The 17997-nt window shown below is 49.3% G+C and overlaps 1 protein-coding gene across 1 annotated transcript in view; it reads right to left on the bottom strand.

Moving 5' to 3' along the window:
• Tmem178b (transmembrane protein 178B) overlaps positions 1-17997 on the bottom strand; it is a 360893-nt gene that overhangs the window by 27981 nt on the left and 314915 nt on the right. Inside the window, exon 3 of the mRNA XM_005405409.2 lies at positions 12295-12432. Coding sequence (XP_005405466.1) covers positions 12295-12432 — 138 coding nt within the window. The remainder of the gene's footprint in view (positions 1-12294; positions 12433-17997) is intronic.

Genomic DNA, 17997 nt, shown 5'->3' on the forward strand with positions numbered 1-17997 from the left:
TCTCTAAGCTAGTTTCATGGTTCTCTGGGTCTAGTTCCTAGCTACAGAGTGAGGATGGTAATGCCTTCCTTTTCAGGGATGCTGGGAAGATGGGAGGAAAGAGGGCTCGAACAGTGTCTCCCACTGACCAAGTGTAGAAGCTCTGTTTATCATCTTCCCTCTCTGCCTCCTCAGTCTGCCTCCAAAGGAGGTTGGAGGCCAAATGAATCCTTGTCTTTCCTTCAAAGCGCCTTCCCTCCCCAAGAATGATTCATGAGTAAACGATGTCTTCTTTTCTCATAAAAGGCATAGGCTTCTTTTTTCTTCATAGTTTACACTTAAAGTGATCAGTCATAAAAGGAAAACAGTTCATTTATCACACTAATTGATCTAAGTGTCTGATGCCTCTCTAAGACTATAAGCAACAGGCCAGGAGGGGTTTTCTTTTCTTTTATCTTTCTCAGCACTCAGGACTTAGTAGACACTTCACAACTGATGGTCCATCTAATGAATAACAACCTGTGGGCAGGCTCAAATGACTCATTAAATTGAGGACGGCCTTGCCTTTTCACAGCCGTATCTTGGACATCTGTATTTAGGGTACGTGCATTTTTCAAAGTCCAAATCAAGACACAAGGTATGAGACATTATTTGACCACAGGGAAGTATATTTGAAATGAGGGCAGGATCCTCCTTCTCCAATTAGTTTAGACATGATAAGAAATGCAAGCCATTATCCATCTGCGCAGCAGCCCAAGTTCTCTTAGAACAAAGAACTATGTTCACCAGAGCAGAATCCATGCACACTTCCAGGGCCATGGTGGTAAACCCTGCCCAGCGGAAGGCTACGAAGTCTCCCAAGAACCCCTGTACAGAGTGAACAGCTGGGCAGACCAGGCTTGCCGGGCTCCACCCACCTCATCCAAAAGGAGGTGCAGAGATGTTGCCCTGGACCCAAGGTGTGCCTGGCTGGCTACTGCAGTGGCTGCTCTTGGGTCCTGCTCCTGGGCTTTCTGATCTGGGCCAGTTCTCAAGTCTCTGCTGCCCAGAGGGAGCTGGGAGCCCTAACTTCCATTTTTACACTCCGACCTGCTCACTGACAATGAGTCAGTCCAAGTATTAGGGATGACAAAGAGCATTAGAGATCAAAGAACCCATTCCCTTGGGTCTGCCTAATTTTGACCACCTCTCATCTGCCCTAACCCTTCCGTCCCCCAGCCCCTATCCTTACCACTTCTACCCCCAGAGGACAGGAAAGAGGAAATTTCCCCTCATCTACACCTGTTCCATACTCATTTTATTTATTTTTGTAACCAGGAATCGAACTCAGGTCCTTGCACTGCCAGGCAGGAGCTCATGCCATTGAGCTATATCCCCAGCCCCTCCATACTCCTGTTTCCTAGAAGCAGCTTTTCAGCATAGTAGGAGGGACCTCCGCTGACTCCAAAAGCCAGAATTTTTCTGTGATTTGTGACTGGCTTTAAGGGCCTGAGCTTGCCTGAAAATTCCTTTTCTTTAAAACTTGTACATCCCTATAAGAACATCCCAGAGGAGACCAGGGAGGGAGGCTTTTGAGGCGGCTTAGAAATTATCTCAGTTTTCATGGTAACCAAGCACTGCAGCCTCGTGGCATTCTGGGGCTTTGTTTCCCCTAGAACAGTGGCAGAGAAACCATTCCTCCTCTACAACCTCCACGCAGAAGCATGAATCTCCCAACTGCCTTTCCCCACCCACTCTTGTCCGTGAACAGTCCACTGTGTGGAAGCACAGGGAGTGGTGTTAGTTCTACCCCAGGAAAGGCATGGGCTCGCTGGTGCTGAGGGAGGCAGGCCTTCGGGTGTCAGGGTCCCAGCTCAACAATTCAGACACAGCTGGCACGTCCGTGTTGGTGCAGCAGACCAGCCAGGTGGGCACCAGGCCATGAGAAAATCATCCACTTCACGAGAGAACAAGAAGCAAAACCCTCCCCGTCCCTTGGCTGGACACTGAGAACCAAGAGCAGGCCTCACCGTCCACGGGAACATGACTTCACTCTTCTGCTTCTGGGACTGTGCTGCCACTAAATGGGTTAATTATGCATTATATGAGCCTCCAAAGGATCCATCAACTCTTCCGCCAAAGGCATCCTCTGAGAGCGTGTTTTCCTGAGGTCCTTTGAGCCCTACACCTCTAAACTCTCACCTGGCTGTTCCCATCAATCCTGGCTTCTTACTTAATCCTTGTATCAATATGTATACCCAACGTCAACCAAATATCTGCTTTGAATTAATGGCCTCAAACCCTAACTTCTAATTCTCAGTAAATTCTTGTCCTGGCTCCTCCCTTGGAGACCTCACCAAAGTTTTAGAGGTGATGTTCTCGCCAATTGCAGGAGCAATGCATTCAGCTTTCTCTTCTTTGTGGGTTGTAGTCACAATACTTGGGGCTGGGGATTTAGCTCAGTGGCAAAAGCGCCTGCCTGGCAAGCGCAAGGTCGTGAGTTCGGTTCCCGGTACCGGAGAAAAACAAACAAACAAAAAAAAAACATTAGTCACAATACTTGGGGAGTCAGCCTTGTACGTAAGGGGCACACACATCTTTTGGGATTACTTAAGTCATTGAGACACCAGACTTGGCCCTAGGCAGGGAGGAGAGCAGCTACAAGCAGATTACGGAATCGATGTGATGTCGTAAGGTCTCCTGGAGCTCAGGCAGCTACAGGCTGTGGCATGCTGGAGGCTGGGGGTTGAGCTGGCTGCATGCACGTGCACTAGGTGGGGCTACTTCTGTGCTGACACTCTCTCCTGTGGCCCTCTTGAAACTTTTAGTGTTTGAGCAAGGGGTTCTAGGCTTTCATTTTGCATTGAGCCCTTCAGGCTGTGTAACCAGTCCTGGCTGAAGCAAAGAGACGCTCATGGGTGCATGGCACTGCTGCTCCTCTGGTGAGTATTACAGCACCCCAACACTGACTTGGCCACTGTAGGCATGGACACAGGGCTCCTCCCACTTCCAACCTGGAGTATCAAGTTGTAGGGAGACACTGGTAAAAGTCATGCAATATTGAATATCGCCCAGAGGAGAACTCCAGGGCCAACAGATGATTGCAGGGGAGAATGGGAACAGATCCCCTCAACCAGGCAAGCCCTTGAGCATGGCCACCAAGACCCTTCCTGTCCTGCTGTCCTGCTTGGTATCATCTAGACGCTCACTCTGCACCTGTCACAGTTGTCCTCTTGCTCAGCTCTTTTGACTCAACAACTCACCCCCATCCCAGGTCCTGGGCACATCCCAGGTTCTTTCTGTAAGGAATGATCCACCCCTCTTCTTCATGCCTTACTCCTTCCCTTCATGCAAGACCTTGTTGCACTCCTGAGAGACCTTCCACACCCTCCCCTTCCACGTTAGTGCCTCCGTCACTGCTTTCCGGCCTTATTTCCTGTACAGTTTTCATCACCTACTGTGTCTCATGAAGTTGTGGTACCTGTTTTATGCTCTTTCCAACCTGAACATAAGCTTCGTGAGGACCTCATCCTATTGATTCCCCACTCTATCCCAAGCCATCGGTCTCCGGTACATAGCAGACAATCAGAATGTACCGAATGAGCAAAAGCATGAATGAATGTGCAAGCAGGGTGGTGATCAGCCGCAGAGATGTTATCGGTCTGAGGCTTTGTGTTTACTATTGCTATGGCATGTGGGGCATGTGTGTGGTGTTGGTAGGGATGTCTTAAGGCTGCTCAGAGCACAGTGCCGCTGGAGAGAGTTATTTTAAAACAAAATCTCAGGAACTAAGATAATAACATCTAAAAACTTACTGAGAACAATGCTGGCATTGTTATAAGCCCTTCCCATAGGTTGACTCTATAATTCTCCAGCTATGCTTGAATTAGATACTATTATTAGCCCTTTTTAATAGATGAAAAATTAAAGCAAAGCATAAAAGGCAAGTAAGGGACATTCCAATTCACATGGCTAGTTCCAGGCTCCTTTGATCTAGGACTAGAGCTCCATGAAAGAAACCACAATTCCCCTTTTGAACTGGGTGATTCTACTTCCTGGACAAGGACTCTGACCCACGTTAGGTGGCAGGGGATGGCAGGCAGCTCACGGACAAGCGGGTCCAGGGACACTCGAGAGATGGGGATTGGTTTCCCACACTAGATCTCCTTGCCTTTGCTAGCTACGCTCCTTTCCATCTCCTTCCAGGGTCTGCTCTGTCTGGGCATTTCATCTGGGAATTTAGTGGCAAAGCCCTCACTCCGCTCTGGCAAACGAGTGGCCCTGTGACTTTGTTTAATATTCAGTGGGCAGGTTATTCTGACATGAAGTGTGCAGGGCTAAGGCTCTCACTGTTCTCTTCCGAAGCCCACACGGTGTAACCAACCTCTTTGGATCAGTTCCTACTCTAGATGAAAATGAAGTCCCCCTGGTGCCTGGATTGCTGGAGTGGTCAGTCCTGGCCGCTGGCTCTGCATTGGGTAAACCAGGGTATTACTTCCTAATCCTTCTGACGTGTCTCCCCTGGTCTACTGACATGGTTTACCCCTCCAGGAATTATTGTGAATGTAATTATCAAATACTAACAATATTTAAAATGTACCTTCCAAGGGGCAAGACCTGTTCCAGGATATAAAAGTGGTTTATGAGTCTTCGCTTAAGGTTTTGAAAGACTGTAGCACAAAATGTCTTAGAGACAAGTTGTCATTTTCTAGCAAAGTCTCACTTCAACTATAAAAGCAGATTATCAGGATCCGTGGGTAGGTTTTATGCTAGCATCACTCTTAATTGGTCATAATAATATTGTGGACACTTCTCTGCTTATTAGAGTGAACTTTACTCAGGGTACAGGGATTATAGTGACAGCTACCATTTATTATGAGTTTGGCATTTTGGTACATCATTGGCTCATTGAATTTATTCTCCCTCTACAGAATATCTAATATGATCCTTCGTGCTTTGTCTCCCTTCTCTGACCCATAAGTTATGAAGCCATGACCTGGATGCCGAAGTTTAAGGCTTACCACCCCTTGACATTATATTTCTAAGTACTGTGGTGCCTCAATTCATGAACCTAATTCTTTCCACGATTCTGTTCGTAAACTGAGTTGGATAAGAACTGAATCAAATTTCCCCATAAGGTAAACATGGAACCTAATCATTGAATTTGATTCAGTTCTCGTCCAATTCAGTTTGTGACCAGAACTGTGGAAACAATTTAGTTCACAAACCAAGCTAACCACTGTAGAGCAGAGCTAACAAGGGCAGGTGAGAGAGACTGGGAAGAGAAGGCAGATGGAGAATGGGCAGGTTGTTTGACTTTATAAGGATTCCTAAAATTACTGCCTAAATGGAACAGTCCTTAAGGCAAGCTGCCCTCACCTTGGACTTTTCCTTTTAGGTTTATAGGTTTTCAATGTCGCTGGGACTTTTTATCAAGGTCAGTGTCTCCCAGAAAAGGGGTGTTATGCTCAGGGTCTGGGGGTTCATTGCACACCTGATCTGCTCTCTGGCAAGCGGGAGAAGCAGCTATAGATGCCAGATACTTGGTGTCGTTGGTTTACGAATCACCGCAATCACTCAAGCCTAATAGCCTGAGCTTCTTTAGGGCATTCTCTTTGTTCTCCATGACTGGCTGGGAAGGTACAAAAGGTCACACTGATCACAGGTGGTAGGAAGAGAGATTTAATGATCTCCTTTTCTCATTACCACCCGTGCCCTCTGGTCTGGCCACCATCTCCTCCATTTGCTCTGAGAAGGGAGGAAATGGAAACAGGGAACAGTCTTGCTATTACTAGCTGGGGACCTAGGACAACCTGATGTAACAACTCTTGTGTCAAATGCAGGGAGCTCTAGCCAGACAATGTCTAAAGTCTCTTCCATTTCTAATATCCTATGAATCCAGGTTAAAGACAGGACACTCTTCATGAATTCACATATAATTCACACTCTACTTCCAAAAGGAATTTGAGGTAGTTTATAACAGAAGCCGACAGAACTTAAGACTGTTCAAATAAAGATAAAGGGAAAATAAAGAAGCTCACAGAGGGGGAGATGATTAGAACAGAAACATAGATAAGATAGGGTGCTTTCTTGAAGAATCGCTGCTCTACCGAGACAAAAGCAAAAACACTTTTTGTCTGTTGCACATAATTCACTTTTCCAACACATTCGCTGAGCAAATATTTATCAGGAGTACGCACGAGTTCCCCGCACGGGAGTCACTCGGGTGGAGGCGCCCTGCACTGAGGCAGACAAGGCTCACAAACCCATGGAGCTCACATCTTCACGCGGCCCCAGAGACAAAGAACGAATACAGAGAGTCAGAAACATCACAGCCTCCTGGGTCAGCAACTGGCAGCTAGGCTTGTGGACACCAAGCCCAGGACTTGGTTTCTATTTTTTTTTTTTTTTCCGATACCGGGAACTGAACTCACTACCTTGCGCTTGCCAGGCAGGCGCTGTGCTGCTGGGCTAAATCCCCAGACCCCAGAACTTGGTTTCTAATACCCTTCCTCAACAAACAGAAACAGGACTCCTTGGAGGGAGGGCTGGTTCTAGGGCTGGAGAGGGAAATACACTCAATGAGACTGGAGAACCTCCTAGCGTCAAACAACTAAGTGCTCATAGAAGCAAAAGAATAAAACAACAAGGAAAAATAAAATCTCGCATGATTGGGGGTATGTCAAAGGGGCACAGGGCCAGTAGACAGCTCCCAACGGCCAAAGCTAGAGCAAGTAGAGCAACAAAATGAAGTCACATTAGATTATAATGCAGAGTGCAAGGTCAGTGCCCATGAGTCCACACTGATCTAAACAAATGACTGAATAGATTAATAATTAGAGAAGAAAAAAACCTTCTATGTAGAAGAATCCCAACTAATATATGTGTCTGCTCTACTTAAAAGATGTCTCCACCCCAGTACTGCATCTTAACTCCCCTTGTTCCTCAGGCAAGGGTTACATACAGTGACTTTCTTCCAAAGAATACAGGATGGAAAGAGGGGGGAAAGAATAATTTTACAGTGGACATATATGACAAACACTACCTGTGCCAGGTGACCAGGGCAACATCCATACTCATAAATCATCCTGAGATGATGTGATAAAAATGGCACTTTACCTCTGTGATCTCCTGCTCCCAACTCATACACCGGTCTAATCATGAGATAAAGCATCAAACAAGAACCAGCAGCCGAGCATTCTCCAATATGCCTGACTGCTACTCTTTAAATCTGCCAAGGTCATCAAAACCAAGGAAGCTCTGAGAAACTGTCACAGCCATGAGGCGCCTAGAAGACAGGAGAATTGAATGCAGTGTGCTATCTGGAGGGCATCCTAGGACACAAAAAGGACACCACGTAAAACCAAAGGACTCTGGATGAACTCTGTAGGTGAGTTAAAAACTATGCATCAAATTCATGCAATAATTGTCACCAATATGCCTTATGTGTGTGATATGTTATTAAAGGAGAAACTGTATGCAGGGACAGAGGGTAATGCATTGCTCCATTTTTCTTTAAATCTAAAACTGTTCTAAAAAATAAGTTTTTAAAAAAATTTTCAAAAAAAAAGAGTGTCTAGAAGCCAGAGACAGAAGTCAGGACCCTCTCTGCTGGCCTTGAGGAATGGCTTCCATAGGCTCTACAAAGAAATGAGTCCTACACCGATATGGTGAGCTTGGCAAAAGACCTCAAGCTTCATGAGACACCCCATACCAAACCACAGCTCTCATCCTAGTTTTGGGAGAACCCAGTGAAGCTGGGCTGGAATTCCGATCCATGGGACTTATGAGATAATGAATGTTTATTGCTTTAAACTGCTACAATAAATACAAAACAAAGCCATACATAATAAACCATTTCAGACAAGAGTGAATGTGCTCAAGAAAATTAAATTAACATGTGGAAAGTACCAGGGTGTCATTAAACTGGGGGATCAAAGATGCTTCTCATAGGGGACTCTTTGAATGGAAATCTGAATCCAAAACCTACTACAGGGAAAGCTCTATGGGTCAAGGGATCAGCCGGGTCCAGGGCCTTGCAGTAAATCTCTATGTGTCTGGGTAGAATGGCAGCCAGGACAGCGGCTGGCGTGAGCACTTCTCTGTTCCAGATTCAACTATTTCTGGATTAAAGAGACAGCACCTCACACCCTGTGAAATAATAGTAACCAATTGTTTAATTAGTGTCATTGCAGGGGAAGGAATAAAGAAAGAGGTGAGAGGGGCTGGATCAACCAGATTATAGAGGGCTTCAAAAGAAGCATAAGGATTTTGGATTTTATTTCCAGTTCAACTGCAAGCTGCTAGACCACTGACAGTGATGAGGGACATATCTGATTCACGGTTTTAAAACATTAGGCTCACTGCTCTATGCAGGGCTGATACAGGGTGGCCGGAGTGGGGTCAGGGCAGTCAGACAGGAAATTCCAGCATCAGCCCAGATAAAAGATGGTGGAATCTCAGATCTGGCTCAGGGCAGAAAGGACAGAGGACCTCCAGCAAGTGTTAGAAGACTGCAGGGGGGTTCTTGATGGGGCGGCAGGGATTGGAGGTTCAGGATTATCTGCAGACCTGTCTGTGTCCGAGAAGTACATTCGGGGAGGGAGTCACAAGGGACCGTGGCGCTCACATGCTCCCTCAGCACGCCGTCTCTCCCTGTGTCACCCTGTTCCCGAGCTTCTGCGAATCACTGATGATTCATCAGGACAGCTGCTGGCGCCCAAATGGTGCTCTGCCAGTCTGAGCTAGATCCTCCCTGGAGGCTTTGCCAAAAGGGAAACTGGATCCCCACCACCTCCCCCAGCCTCCTGCACAACAAAGCCATCCTGCTTCATCAATTGCTTCCTCTGCAGTGAACACTAATTAAACAATTTGGTGCTAGTTATTTCACAGGGCGGAAGATGTCCTCTCTTTAACCCACATCTAGTTAAATCTGGAATACAGAAGCACCCTTGCTGCCCATCATCCTTCACACGGGGACAGAGGAAAGGCCGTGAGAAGAATCCTTTCCGTGTTTATTCTGGCCCTGGCAGTTTCACCTGAAGTCACCCACAATTCCATCTTCGGGCTCCTGACTCCAAATGTACCCTTTTCATTCTTTTTTCCACCTGCTCACCATACCCAGCCCTGGCCAGCTCTAGACACTGCTGTGATTGGCCTCCTCCTGCTTGTGTCTCACTTGCAGCCCAATTTAACCCCTTGGGCATGTGTCTATGCTTAGTTACAGACACCTGAGACCCCGACCTGGGTGAATGCTAAGGCTGTGGAGCCTCTTTTTTTTTTTTTTTTTGAGTCCCATTATGTGGAAAATATCTCACAGGAAGTGTTTGTCACGGGTGGCTGATTTTCCAAGTTCTTTAATAGGTCAAACATAGATTAACCCCTGGGGGGGCAGGGACAGGCCAGGTTCTGGGAAGGCTGGGCTCTTACGACACAGGCTTCTACAGGTCAAGGCCTCACCTCTGTGCCTGATCTCTCAGTTTAGCTCTCACAGCTAAGCAGGGCTGGGGAATACACAGCGGGCTCCCAGTCTGTCCCCTTCCCAGTTCCTAATGAAATCAACCTCCTGGGTCAGCAACTGGCAGCTGGGCTTGTGGACACCAGAGGCTGTGTCCAGCCCAGTGAGAATGGACTCAGATTTGAGAAGAGAGAGTATCTTCCAAACCCCTGAAGCTTCATCTTGCAACAAATCAAAAACACCACTTCAGGCACCAACAGCGAGCACTTTAATCTTCAGCCCCTACTGTTGGTGCCTTGCCCAGTGGTACCTCGGATTGTGTGTGGATGCCACTCCCTCCTAGCCTCTTTCAGGACACTTCACCTAGGGACAAAGATGGCAAATCTCCAGGATGAAGGGGAGGGCTATGAGACTGAATGACATGGATACCCTCCAGCCTGGATGGTGCCACAGATAACACGGTTCCTGGAACGGTACTTCCCCAAAACCTGTTGTCATACTAAGACTTTGTCGCAAAGTATGGCTTTGCCATTTAAAACAAAAAAACAAAAACGCAGTGCATGTCCAAGAAAAGCAAATTTATTTGGGCTCCTCAGTAATCAGGGCTTGGATGGGTCTTCCCAGCAAGGCCGAGGCCCGTTAGCACTGCTCTATCTCTTTGCATGTAAGATTAGAGAAATAGTCATAAAAGATCAGGTTAAAAAAAATCAGAAGAGGTCTTGACCAATCAGTTGCACCCTAGTTCCCCGGCACACTGCAACTGGAAAGAACTCTAAAGTTCTACTCTCTCACTAGTTCTCGGCTCTGTTTGCCTTTGAGGAGACCCTAGATGCCTGGCGTGGCTGGTGGTGGGGTGGGGGTGAGAGCAGAATCACTTTTCCATAAAAGCCCTCCAGGTGGCTCTCATGGACAGCAGGTAAGGACCGCTACCTGGGCAAGCAGAAAACAAGGTCCTTGTTCCTTAAGCCTGGGTGGAGACTACAGGCTCCTCACGGAGCCCAAGGCTTCCAGCCAGCTGCCCTAGAGCCCCAGCTTCAGGGAGGGTAGCTCAGCAGTACGGGCAGTGCTCTCACCCACCCAAGGTCTCAGGTGAGTGGGAGTGACCTAGTGACCTCACAGCAGTTGCAACTGTTGGCCTAGCCACTGTCACTCAACTCTGGCCTCTGTACTGGCTGACCTGTGCGGCCTGGGGAAGATAAGCCAACCAACACAGTGCTGGCTCCGCATCTGCAAGCTAGCTGAAGCAGTGAGGAAGGAAGGAAGCTCTCACACAAGTGAACGCTCTTAGGCTTACCACCTGGGAAGGACCTTGTGTCTGCCTGAATAGAAGGCACAGTTTGTGGATCAGGTACCTAGGAGCCGCAAATGCCAGGAAAGGGATGGAGATGAAAGCGATTCCACTCCCAGGGCTCCTGGATTCCTGCTCAGCACAGGCCTGTTTGCTCAGCTTTTCTCCAACTCCTGGGAGATCTCTCCAGAGCCACAGAAAAGCCCATCTGCTAGAGCTTTCTTTGCAGCTCCGAAGGTGACTTAGAGAAGCCTCACTCTGAGTGGGGCCGCGCCCCTTTTATCTTTGTACATTTTGGAGTCCTAAAAAGGTTGGCTTGTACAGAGGGAAACAAAAACACTTCCCCTGCTACAACACAGCATGGGAATGGTGGGCTAGCTGGATTGCATTTCACTGAAGAGACAGTCACACGGAGGAGGTGAGTGTGGCTGGGTTCCACAGCCTCCGTCTCTATAGGAGACCAGAAGGGTCTGGGAACGGCTGTGAGGAGCCACTACATCCCCTCCAACCCCCAGCCTCTGCCCTATCTGCAGGTCTGGACCCAGCAGAGGCAGCTCTGACATAGGCCATCTGGATCCCGATGGCGGAGAGTTTGATAGCTTCTTGGAAAGTCCCTGCTTGTCTGGGTACCGACTAGATGTGCTTTCAGCAAACAGAGTGAGCCTGCAGACCCCAAGTCAACCCTACAAAGATCTCCTCCTCTCCCAGCCAGAGCTGCCCAGGCCCAGGGATCGATGTGTGCATGGAGAGGGCCAAGCCGCCTTTACCCCAGCCTGATCTGTACAAAGAGCCACCTCTGCTCAGTACCCCAGAGCCTGGCTGTTCACAAAGGGCCCTGAGTTGGGCATTTGCTCAGGTGCCGGAAGCCCAGCTGACATCTCTTTCCACGCCTAGTAGTCATTTCCCTCCTTTCCGTAAGTATGCCTCATTCCCTCTGTCCAAGCCCCATTCCCCGCCTATCAAGCTCCACACAAGTCATCCTTTCCCTTTCCCTGATCATCCAAACCTGCAGCTCTGGACTGAGACTGCAAGGTGTATTGTAGCTCTGATGGGAAAGAAGAGGCACAGCAGATGGAGGGGCTTCCCCTTCAATGGCTAGAACCCATTCACTTCGCTACACAGTCCTCCTTATGTACAATTCCAGTTAAGGCCACCAGGTAGGCACCATGGCCACCATAATAGAGTAAGCGAGACAGAGACAAGAGAGGGTCTAGACGCATCCCACCATTGTCTTATCTTAAATGAGGAGGCGGTGTGAAGAGCTGTAAGTTGAGGGTGAGCATAGGCCTTTGGAGAGGATGCTAGATGCACAGGAAGCACCTCTCTCCTTGCCCCACACAAAGGCCCAGGGCCCACGTATATAAATATCCCAGCACTTCTTGGGTTCATTGCCCTCCAGGTCTGAGATCTCCAGTTGCCATAGCACAAGCCTCCTAATCCTAGACTCTCTCTTCCGTAGCAGGCAGTCAGATTCTAGAAGGTGAGGACCATGTCTTATTTTCCCATCTGCTATGACTTTTCACCGCTCTCCCAGGGCTCCAGTAGCCAGGCCCCATCCACCCCCATCCCACCCCAGAGCCTGTGGCCTTACCTCCCATGAGGAAGAGAAGCCCCGCCACATACTGCATAAGGCCTCGGTCCCAGCAGCAACCCAGCACGCCGATGATCCAGCCGAAGAGGATGATGGCCACCGCCATGCCCATGAAGCCAGCCGTCATTCTGCGCAGGTCTGTGGGGAAGCAGGTGGCAGCGGTGAGCATCAGAGGCGGGGACTCGGGGTCCATGCACCCTAGCCCTGGGGCGGGATGGAGAGGGCAGGGAACTGCAGGGGCGGGAAGGCAACCTGTCTTTCAGACAGCCTTCTGCCACCAAGCGTCCTGTGCAGAAGAGAGAGACCCTCATGGCCACTCTGTCCTCCTGTGCATAGAATGTCAGGACAGCAGGGTTGCTAAGCATAGGGAGAGCTCATCATAACGCACTTGTCATTGACCGTGCACCTCACGTGTGCCAGGCAAGTGCCATCCTCCCCATGCAGCTATGTTATCTTGGGGGACAGATGCTGTCTTTGTCCCTTCCTGCAAGATGGAGCAACTTGCTAAAAGCCACGCAGCTAGTAGAACAGGAACTGAGGCTGGCCCGGCCAATCCCTGCAGGAGCTGGACTCTCAGAGTGGGGAGAGCCAGGGAGACAGGCTGGAGGAGCTGAGCAGGGTCTCTGCAGTCAGGCTGCACCTGCCCCACACCTTCCTCCTTCCTCCCAGGGTCTGGTGGGCTCTCCACAAGGTCAACTGTGAGAGAAAGGCTGGCTGGGGCTTTCTGTGCTTCGCTGCTCGGGACCCATCAGACAAAGCCCGCAGTGGCTTGAAGAGGAAGGGGGCTGCCGGGAAGGGCAGTATTTTTAGCAGAAGAGAGAGGGCAGAGCTGCTGCCTGGGCTCAGCTGGCCACTCAGCGTCTTGCTCAGCCCACTTCCTCCCTGGCCCCTGCAGTCCTGTGTCTGGAGGAGGCTGCCAGAGCTGCTCACACAGGCTTCCCCCGCCGGGGTCATCTCCCTGCATGCTCTCCTTTCCTCTCCTCCCACTCCCCTTCCATGAACCAGCCTTCTCGCTGGAGCACCCCACCCCCATCACACCGGCCAGTCCCTCCACCTGCCCAAGTGCCATCGGCAGCTCCCTCTCGCCCAGGTGTACCCCAGCCCCTGCACCAGCCCCAGCCCATAACAGGGCTTCAAATGGAGCAAAGGCATTTCTCTGGTCTCTTCCCCAAGGTCTGGTTCCCCCAGGGTTCACAAAGGGCATGGCTGAGCACACCGGAGGAGCCCAGGGGCATCTCTTCTCTCCAAGAAATGAGTGAGGTGGAAAGGAGGATGTTAGCACCCCGTGAGCCCACAGAGTGCTGCCTGGACAATCTCATCTCATCCCAGAGAAAGACACACCTGGAGTTTGTGCAGGGAATGCTTGAGGGTCTGCATGCCTTGTGAACAAGTGGGCCAGGCCCTCTGTTCCTCTCTTACCCCAGCCACCCCTCCTGGAGACCATGCAGCGCCAACTAAAGGACCCTGGCACAGTGTGGCTGGGGCCCTCTGTTCAGGGATCTGGTTTCCGTGTACTGAAATGGATTATCAGACAGTCAATCGAGGGAGGAAGCTGGCTGGGGGCTGAGGGAGGGCAGGCACAGAGCGAGGACAGTGGCTGACCCTCCCCTCCGGTGAGGAAGCAGACAGAGCCAGAGTCGCCGAGGCAGGCAGCAATGCTGGGGAGCTGGAGAACTGCCCAGCAGGTCTCCTCCCTGCCCAGCTCTCCCAGCAACCCATGCCCAGGCCAGGTAGCAGTAATGCTCATTCCAATTACTTCTGTGAACGGACGGGGATGCCTAATTACCACGCAGCCCTGTGCTGATTGCTCATGTCATCGAATGAGTCAGATGAAGCTCTGTCAAAAGCATGCTCTAATCACAGTACTAATACCCCAGCCAAGCTTCCTGAGCCATCAGCCACAGCCAGCTTGCAGTGAAGGGAAGGAAAGGAGGAGGGGCCGTTCCTGCCCACAGGCCAGTCCCACTTTCACTGAACCCCCATGGCTGTCATGTCCCGCTCTGTTCCCCATATGCGCTCATTGTCACACGCCCTGCCCTGAGTCCCTTCTTTCTTCACCACAAGAGACGTGAGTGAACAGGACGTGAGCTGCCTCAAGGGGAAAGGTCCCAGAGGACATGTGAGCCTGTCTGGATTGATTCCTGAAATGGGATACCCTTTGCATTTGATACTTCTTTTCTCCCCACTGCCTTGAAGGACAAGCAGGAGCTGGGAAGGGCAAGAAAAGCACAAGATAATTTCCCTTTCGGAGGCTCCTATGCTCTGCTGCAGGAGGTAGCAGGAGGTCGAGCTGGTATATTCCTTCTGGGCCCTTCCCTTTTTGGAGCAGGAGGGTTTCCAGTGGGGGTGAGGGAATCCTGTTCCCTCTGGCAGCAGCTGAGACATACAGTCCCACCGAGCGCCTCTGTTCAGGCGACTTGAACTTGGTCTTGTGCACGGAGGAACTGCTGCCACCCGGCCCCCATGGAAGCACAGGAGCAAAGGTGCTGTCTGCAGGGGTTAAGTGAACAATGGGTCATGTTGGGTGAGTCCACTTGGGCCCAGATGGATGGAAAAGTGAGTTAGGCAGAAAAACCAAAGCGAAAAAGAAAGGAAGGTGATTGTTGTTGGAAGATGCAAGCAAAGTGTTTTACTTAGGAGAGCGTGCATGCGTAGAAAGGCAGGGAACTGAGGAGAACTCTTCCTCTTCTAAGTGTTCTAGGCAGACACCTATCACCTGGGGCCCAGCTCAGGGAGGACAGTTTAGATTAATGCCTCTGCCCTGTCTCCCAAAGGGCTTGGCAAAGAAAAGATGGGCTGCGCTGGGTCACTGGCCCGGAGACGGGGATGGAAATCAGGGTCTTGCGCATGAGTTGTCGCTGACCCGGGAGGATGCTGGTAATTCCCTGTGGGTCCGACTTTGCTGGAGCTGAGCATGAAAGGCTGGTTATTGTGTCCTTCCATGGTAGCTCTGGCAAGGTCTGAAGGTACGCAGGATAGGAATATTCCTATCTTATAGATCAAGTATGCAAGATCCAAAGATAGTAAATAACATGGACAGTCTCAAAGCCAGTGAACTAGAAGGGTAGTTAACACCTGCACTATTGAGTTATACGAGAAGATAAAGAATAGAATTAAAGATCTATTATGTTATAATGCAAGATTGAACCAATGTATCTAGGGTTTCTTCCTCCCAAACCAAGCCAGAACTACAGTTTAAATTGGGATATTTTTTTAAAGACAGAAATTCACAAGGATGGGGAAAATAGGAAAAGAGGTGATGACCAGAGCAGGAAGACCAGGAGCCGTGGAGCTAATGGACAGTGGGATTGACTTAGTGCAAGCGCCAGCTCAGAAGCAGCATCCGGGATCCCAAGCCCACTCGCTCACTTCTATGCATGCAGACTGGCACACAGGTGCCCTTAGACCAGGTGGTTAAACAGAAGGGAGAGAGGTCAAACAGGCTCTGGAGCAAGGTGTCCAAGAAGGAACTAGATTCCTGCCCTGTCTACTCCACGTCATCAAGGGACACCCCTTGCTCCCCACCCAAGGGGCACAAGACAGAGTACTCAGGAAGGGGCTTGAAGAGTTGAGCATTGGCCAGCACACTGCAGAGTCAGGGTACCACACACTGATAGGGTGACTGTGTGCCTCGGCTGTTCAGCCTCGCCATGGAGACCCCAACCCTCTTCTCCTTGGGTGCCATGAGCTGAATGCCAGGCCTTTGCCCCCAGCCTAGATACAGGGAGGGGACTTTCTTGCTCCATGAACAATCCCTCAGGCCACTCCACAATGAAGCCTTAAGTGGACTTGGGGTCCCCTCACTGACTCACTGATCGCTAGATCTTTAGCTCTTCATTTTTACACATGAGCAGATAAGCCACCTCCACCCATCTGAGAAGGGCGATACCCAGGGGCATGGAGGGAGCAACAACTTGGGGAAACAAACTGCAGGGGGAAGATAAACATAATTCAAAATGATTAGCATCCCCAGAGAGGTAAGAACAGAAAGATATGCCTCTATGGAGTCAAAACAAAGTAGAATTAAAAAGGACCTGCTGGGGAACAAAAATAATACCTTGAAATAACAATCAAAATCCATGTAATTTTTATTATAAATTCAACCCTAATTTATGTATGAGTGGTCCTAACTATGCTGCAAAAAGACCTAAGGAGGCTTACAAGACCCACACAGCAGACCAGCATAAATGACGATGTGAAGGACAGAAAGAAAAGGGTGATGATGCCAGGTATCATATTGATACAGAAAACTTGGTCCATGAGGCCCTGTGGAAGGTCATTATGCCACCGTATGTGAACTCAGAGCCATTACATTGTATTATTTCCACTGTTTTAAATTTCTACTGACTTTTGTTTGCACTTCAGTCCCAACTACCACTCTACCTATGGTATGGCCATGTGCAGATGGCACCACCGTCATCCAGCCGTCTGGACCTATGGGTCTCTCTCTTTAGGGTAAGAGAGGCCATTTAATTCTTCCAGATCTCACAGGGCCCACAGCAGTATTTTGTATTCAGGAATTTGCATAGCTTGTTATTTCTTCCCCTGTGTCTTTCTCCCTTCTTAGATGGAATGAAGGAAAGAAGGGAGGGAGAGAGGGAGAGAATGAAAGGAACAGAGAAGGAAAAGGGAAAGGAATGGAGAAGGGGAAGGGGAAATGTGAGGGAAGGGGAGGCAAAGGAAGGAAAAGGAAGGATAGGGAAGGGAAGGAGAAAAAAACCCTAACTCACCTGAGCCCTTAGAAAACCATACTGAGCTATCCTAAGAATAATTCTGCTGGAAAGAGCCTTGAATGTAAGTTTGACTCCGAAGTCAAAGACTGAGATTAAAAAAAAAAAAAAAAAAATCTCCCCATTCATGTTGGGTTTGAGTTCATTTTCTGCACTGTATGACCCTAACATTTAACATTCTAATTTTTGAGATGAGAAAGGTGCACTCTAAACTCTTTGGGATTTAGTTCAGTGTGGCGGAAAGGAGTGGGCAGAGGGAGGTGGATAATGGGGCAGGGTAGAGGAGGAAAGGCAAGAAGAACCATTAAATAGAGCCAGAAAAAGCAGTTCTCCCTCATGGAAAAATTTTGATTTTGAAGTTTACACTCTTATTAACATTTAAATTGAAAGGTATTGCTTGCAAGTCTATGTGGGAACCCGGGGTATCTGCATTTAAATAAACACCACTTAGTGAAGAGAAATATATATATTGGGCTCTGAATGCTTTTTATTTGCTCTTTAAAGACCTTGCACAGAAAAGTGATGATGATTGGAATTTTTTTTCTCTCCTAAAAGCAGAAATAGGTAAGCATGCTTAGACCTTCCTTGGAGGGTAAAGATTGTGTCTAGGGAAGGCGGCATGGTGTATTAATGGTGCCAAAAGTCAGAGCTCAGTGTGTCACTCTGCAGACGGAAGTACCCAGGCCATGTCCTCTGCCGGCCTCCTGGGCTGCCCAGTGAGCCTCATTTACCATAGGCTCTCCCTTCTCCAGGCCAGGAGAGCACAGCCCTGGCTGCAAGGGTGGGAGAGGGTTGGCTATCCTGGGCGCTGGACAGTCACTCAGATACTAATCAAAGTCATACGTATGGAGGGCAGAGCAAAGTGGTGAGAACAGAGCTCAAATATTTTTGCTGCAAGAGCTCAGTCTGGGACTCAAGAGTGGAGAGAGAGTGTGCAATGAGCTTGCTACCCATGGATGGGAGCCAATCAGGA

Source organism: Chinchilla lanigera, unplaced genomic scaffold, assembly GCF_000276665.1.
Source record: "Chinchilla lanigera isolate Chin_1 unplaced genomic scaffold, ChiLan1.0 scaffold00093, whole genome shotgun sequence".
Taxonomy (NCBI): Eukaryota; Metazoa; Chordata; class Mammalia; order Rodentia; family Chinchillidae; genus Chinchilla; species Chinchilla lanigera.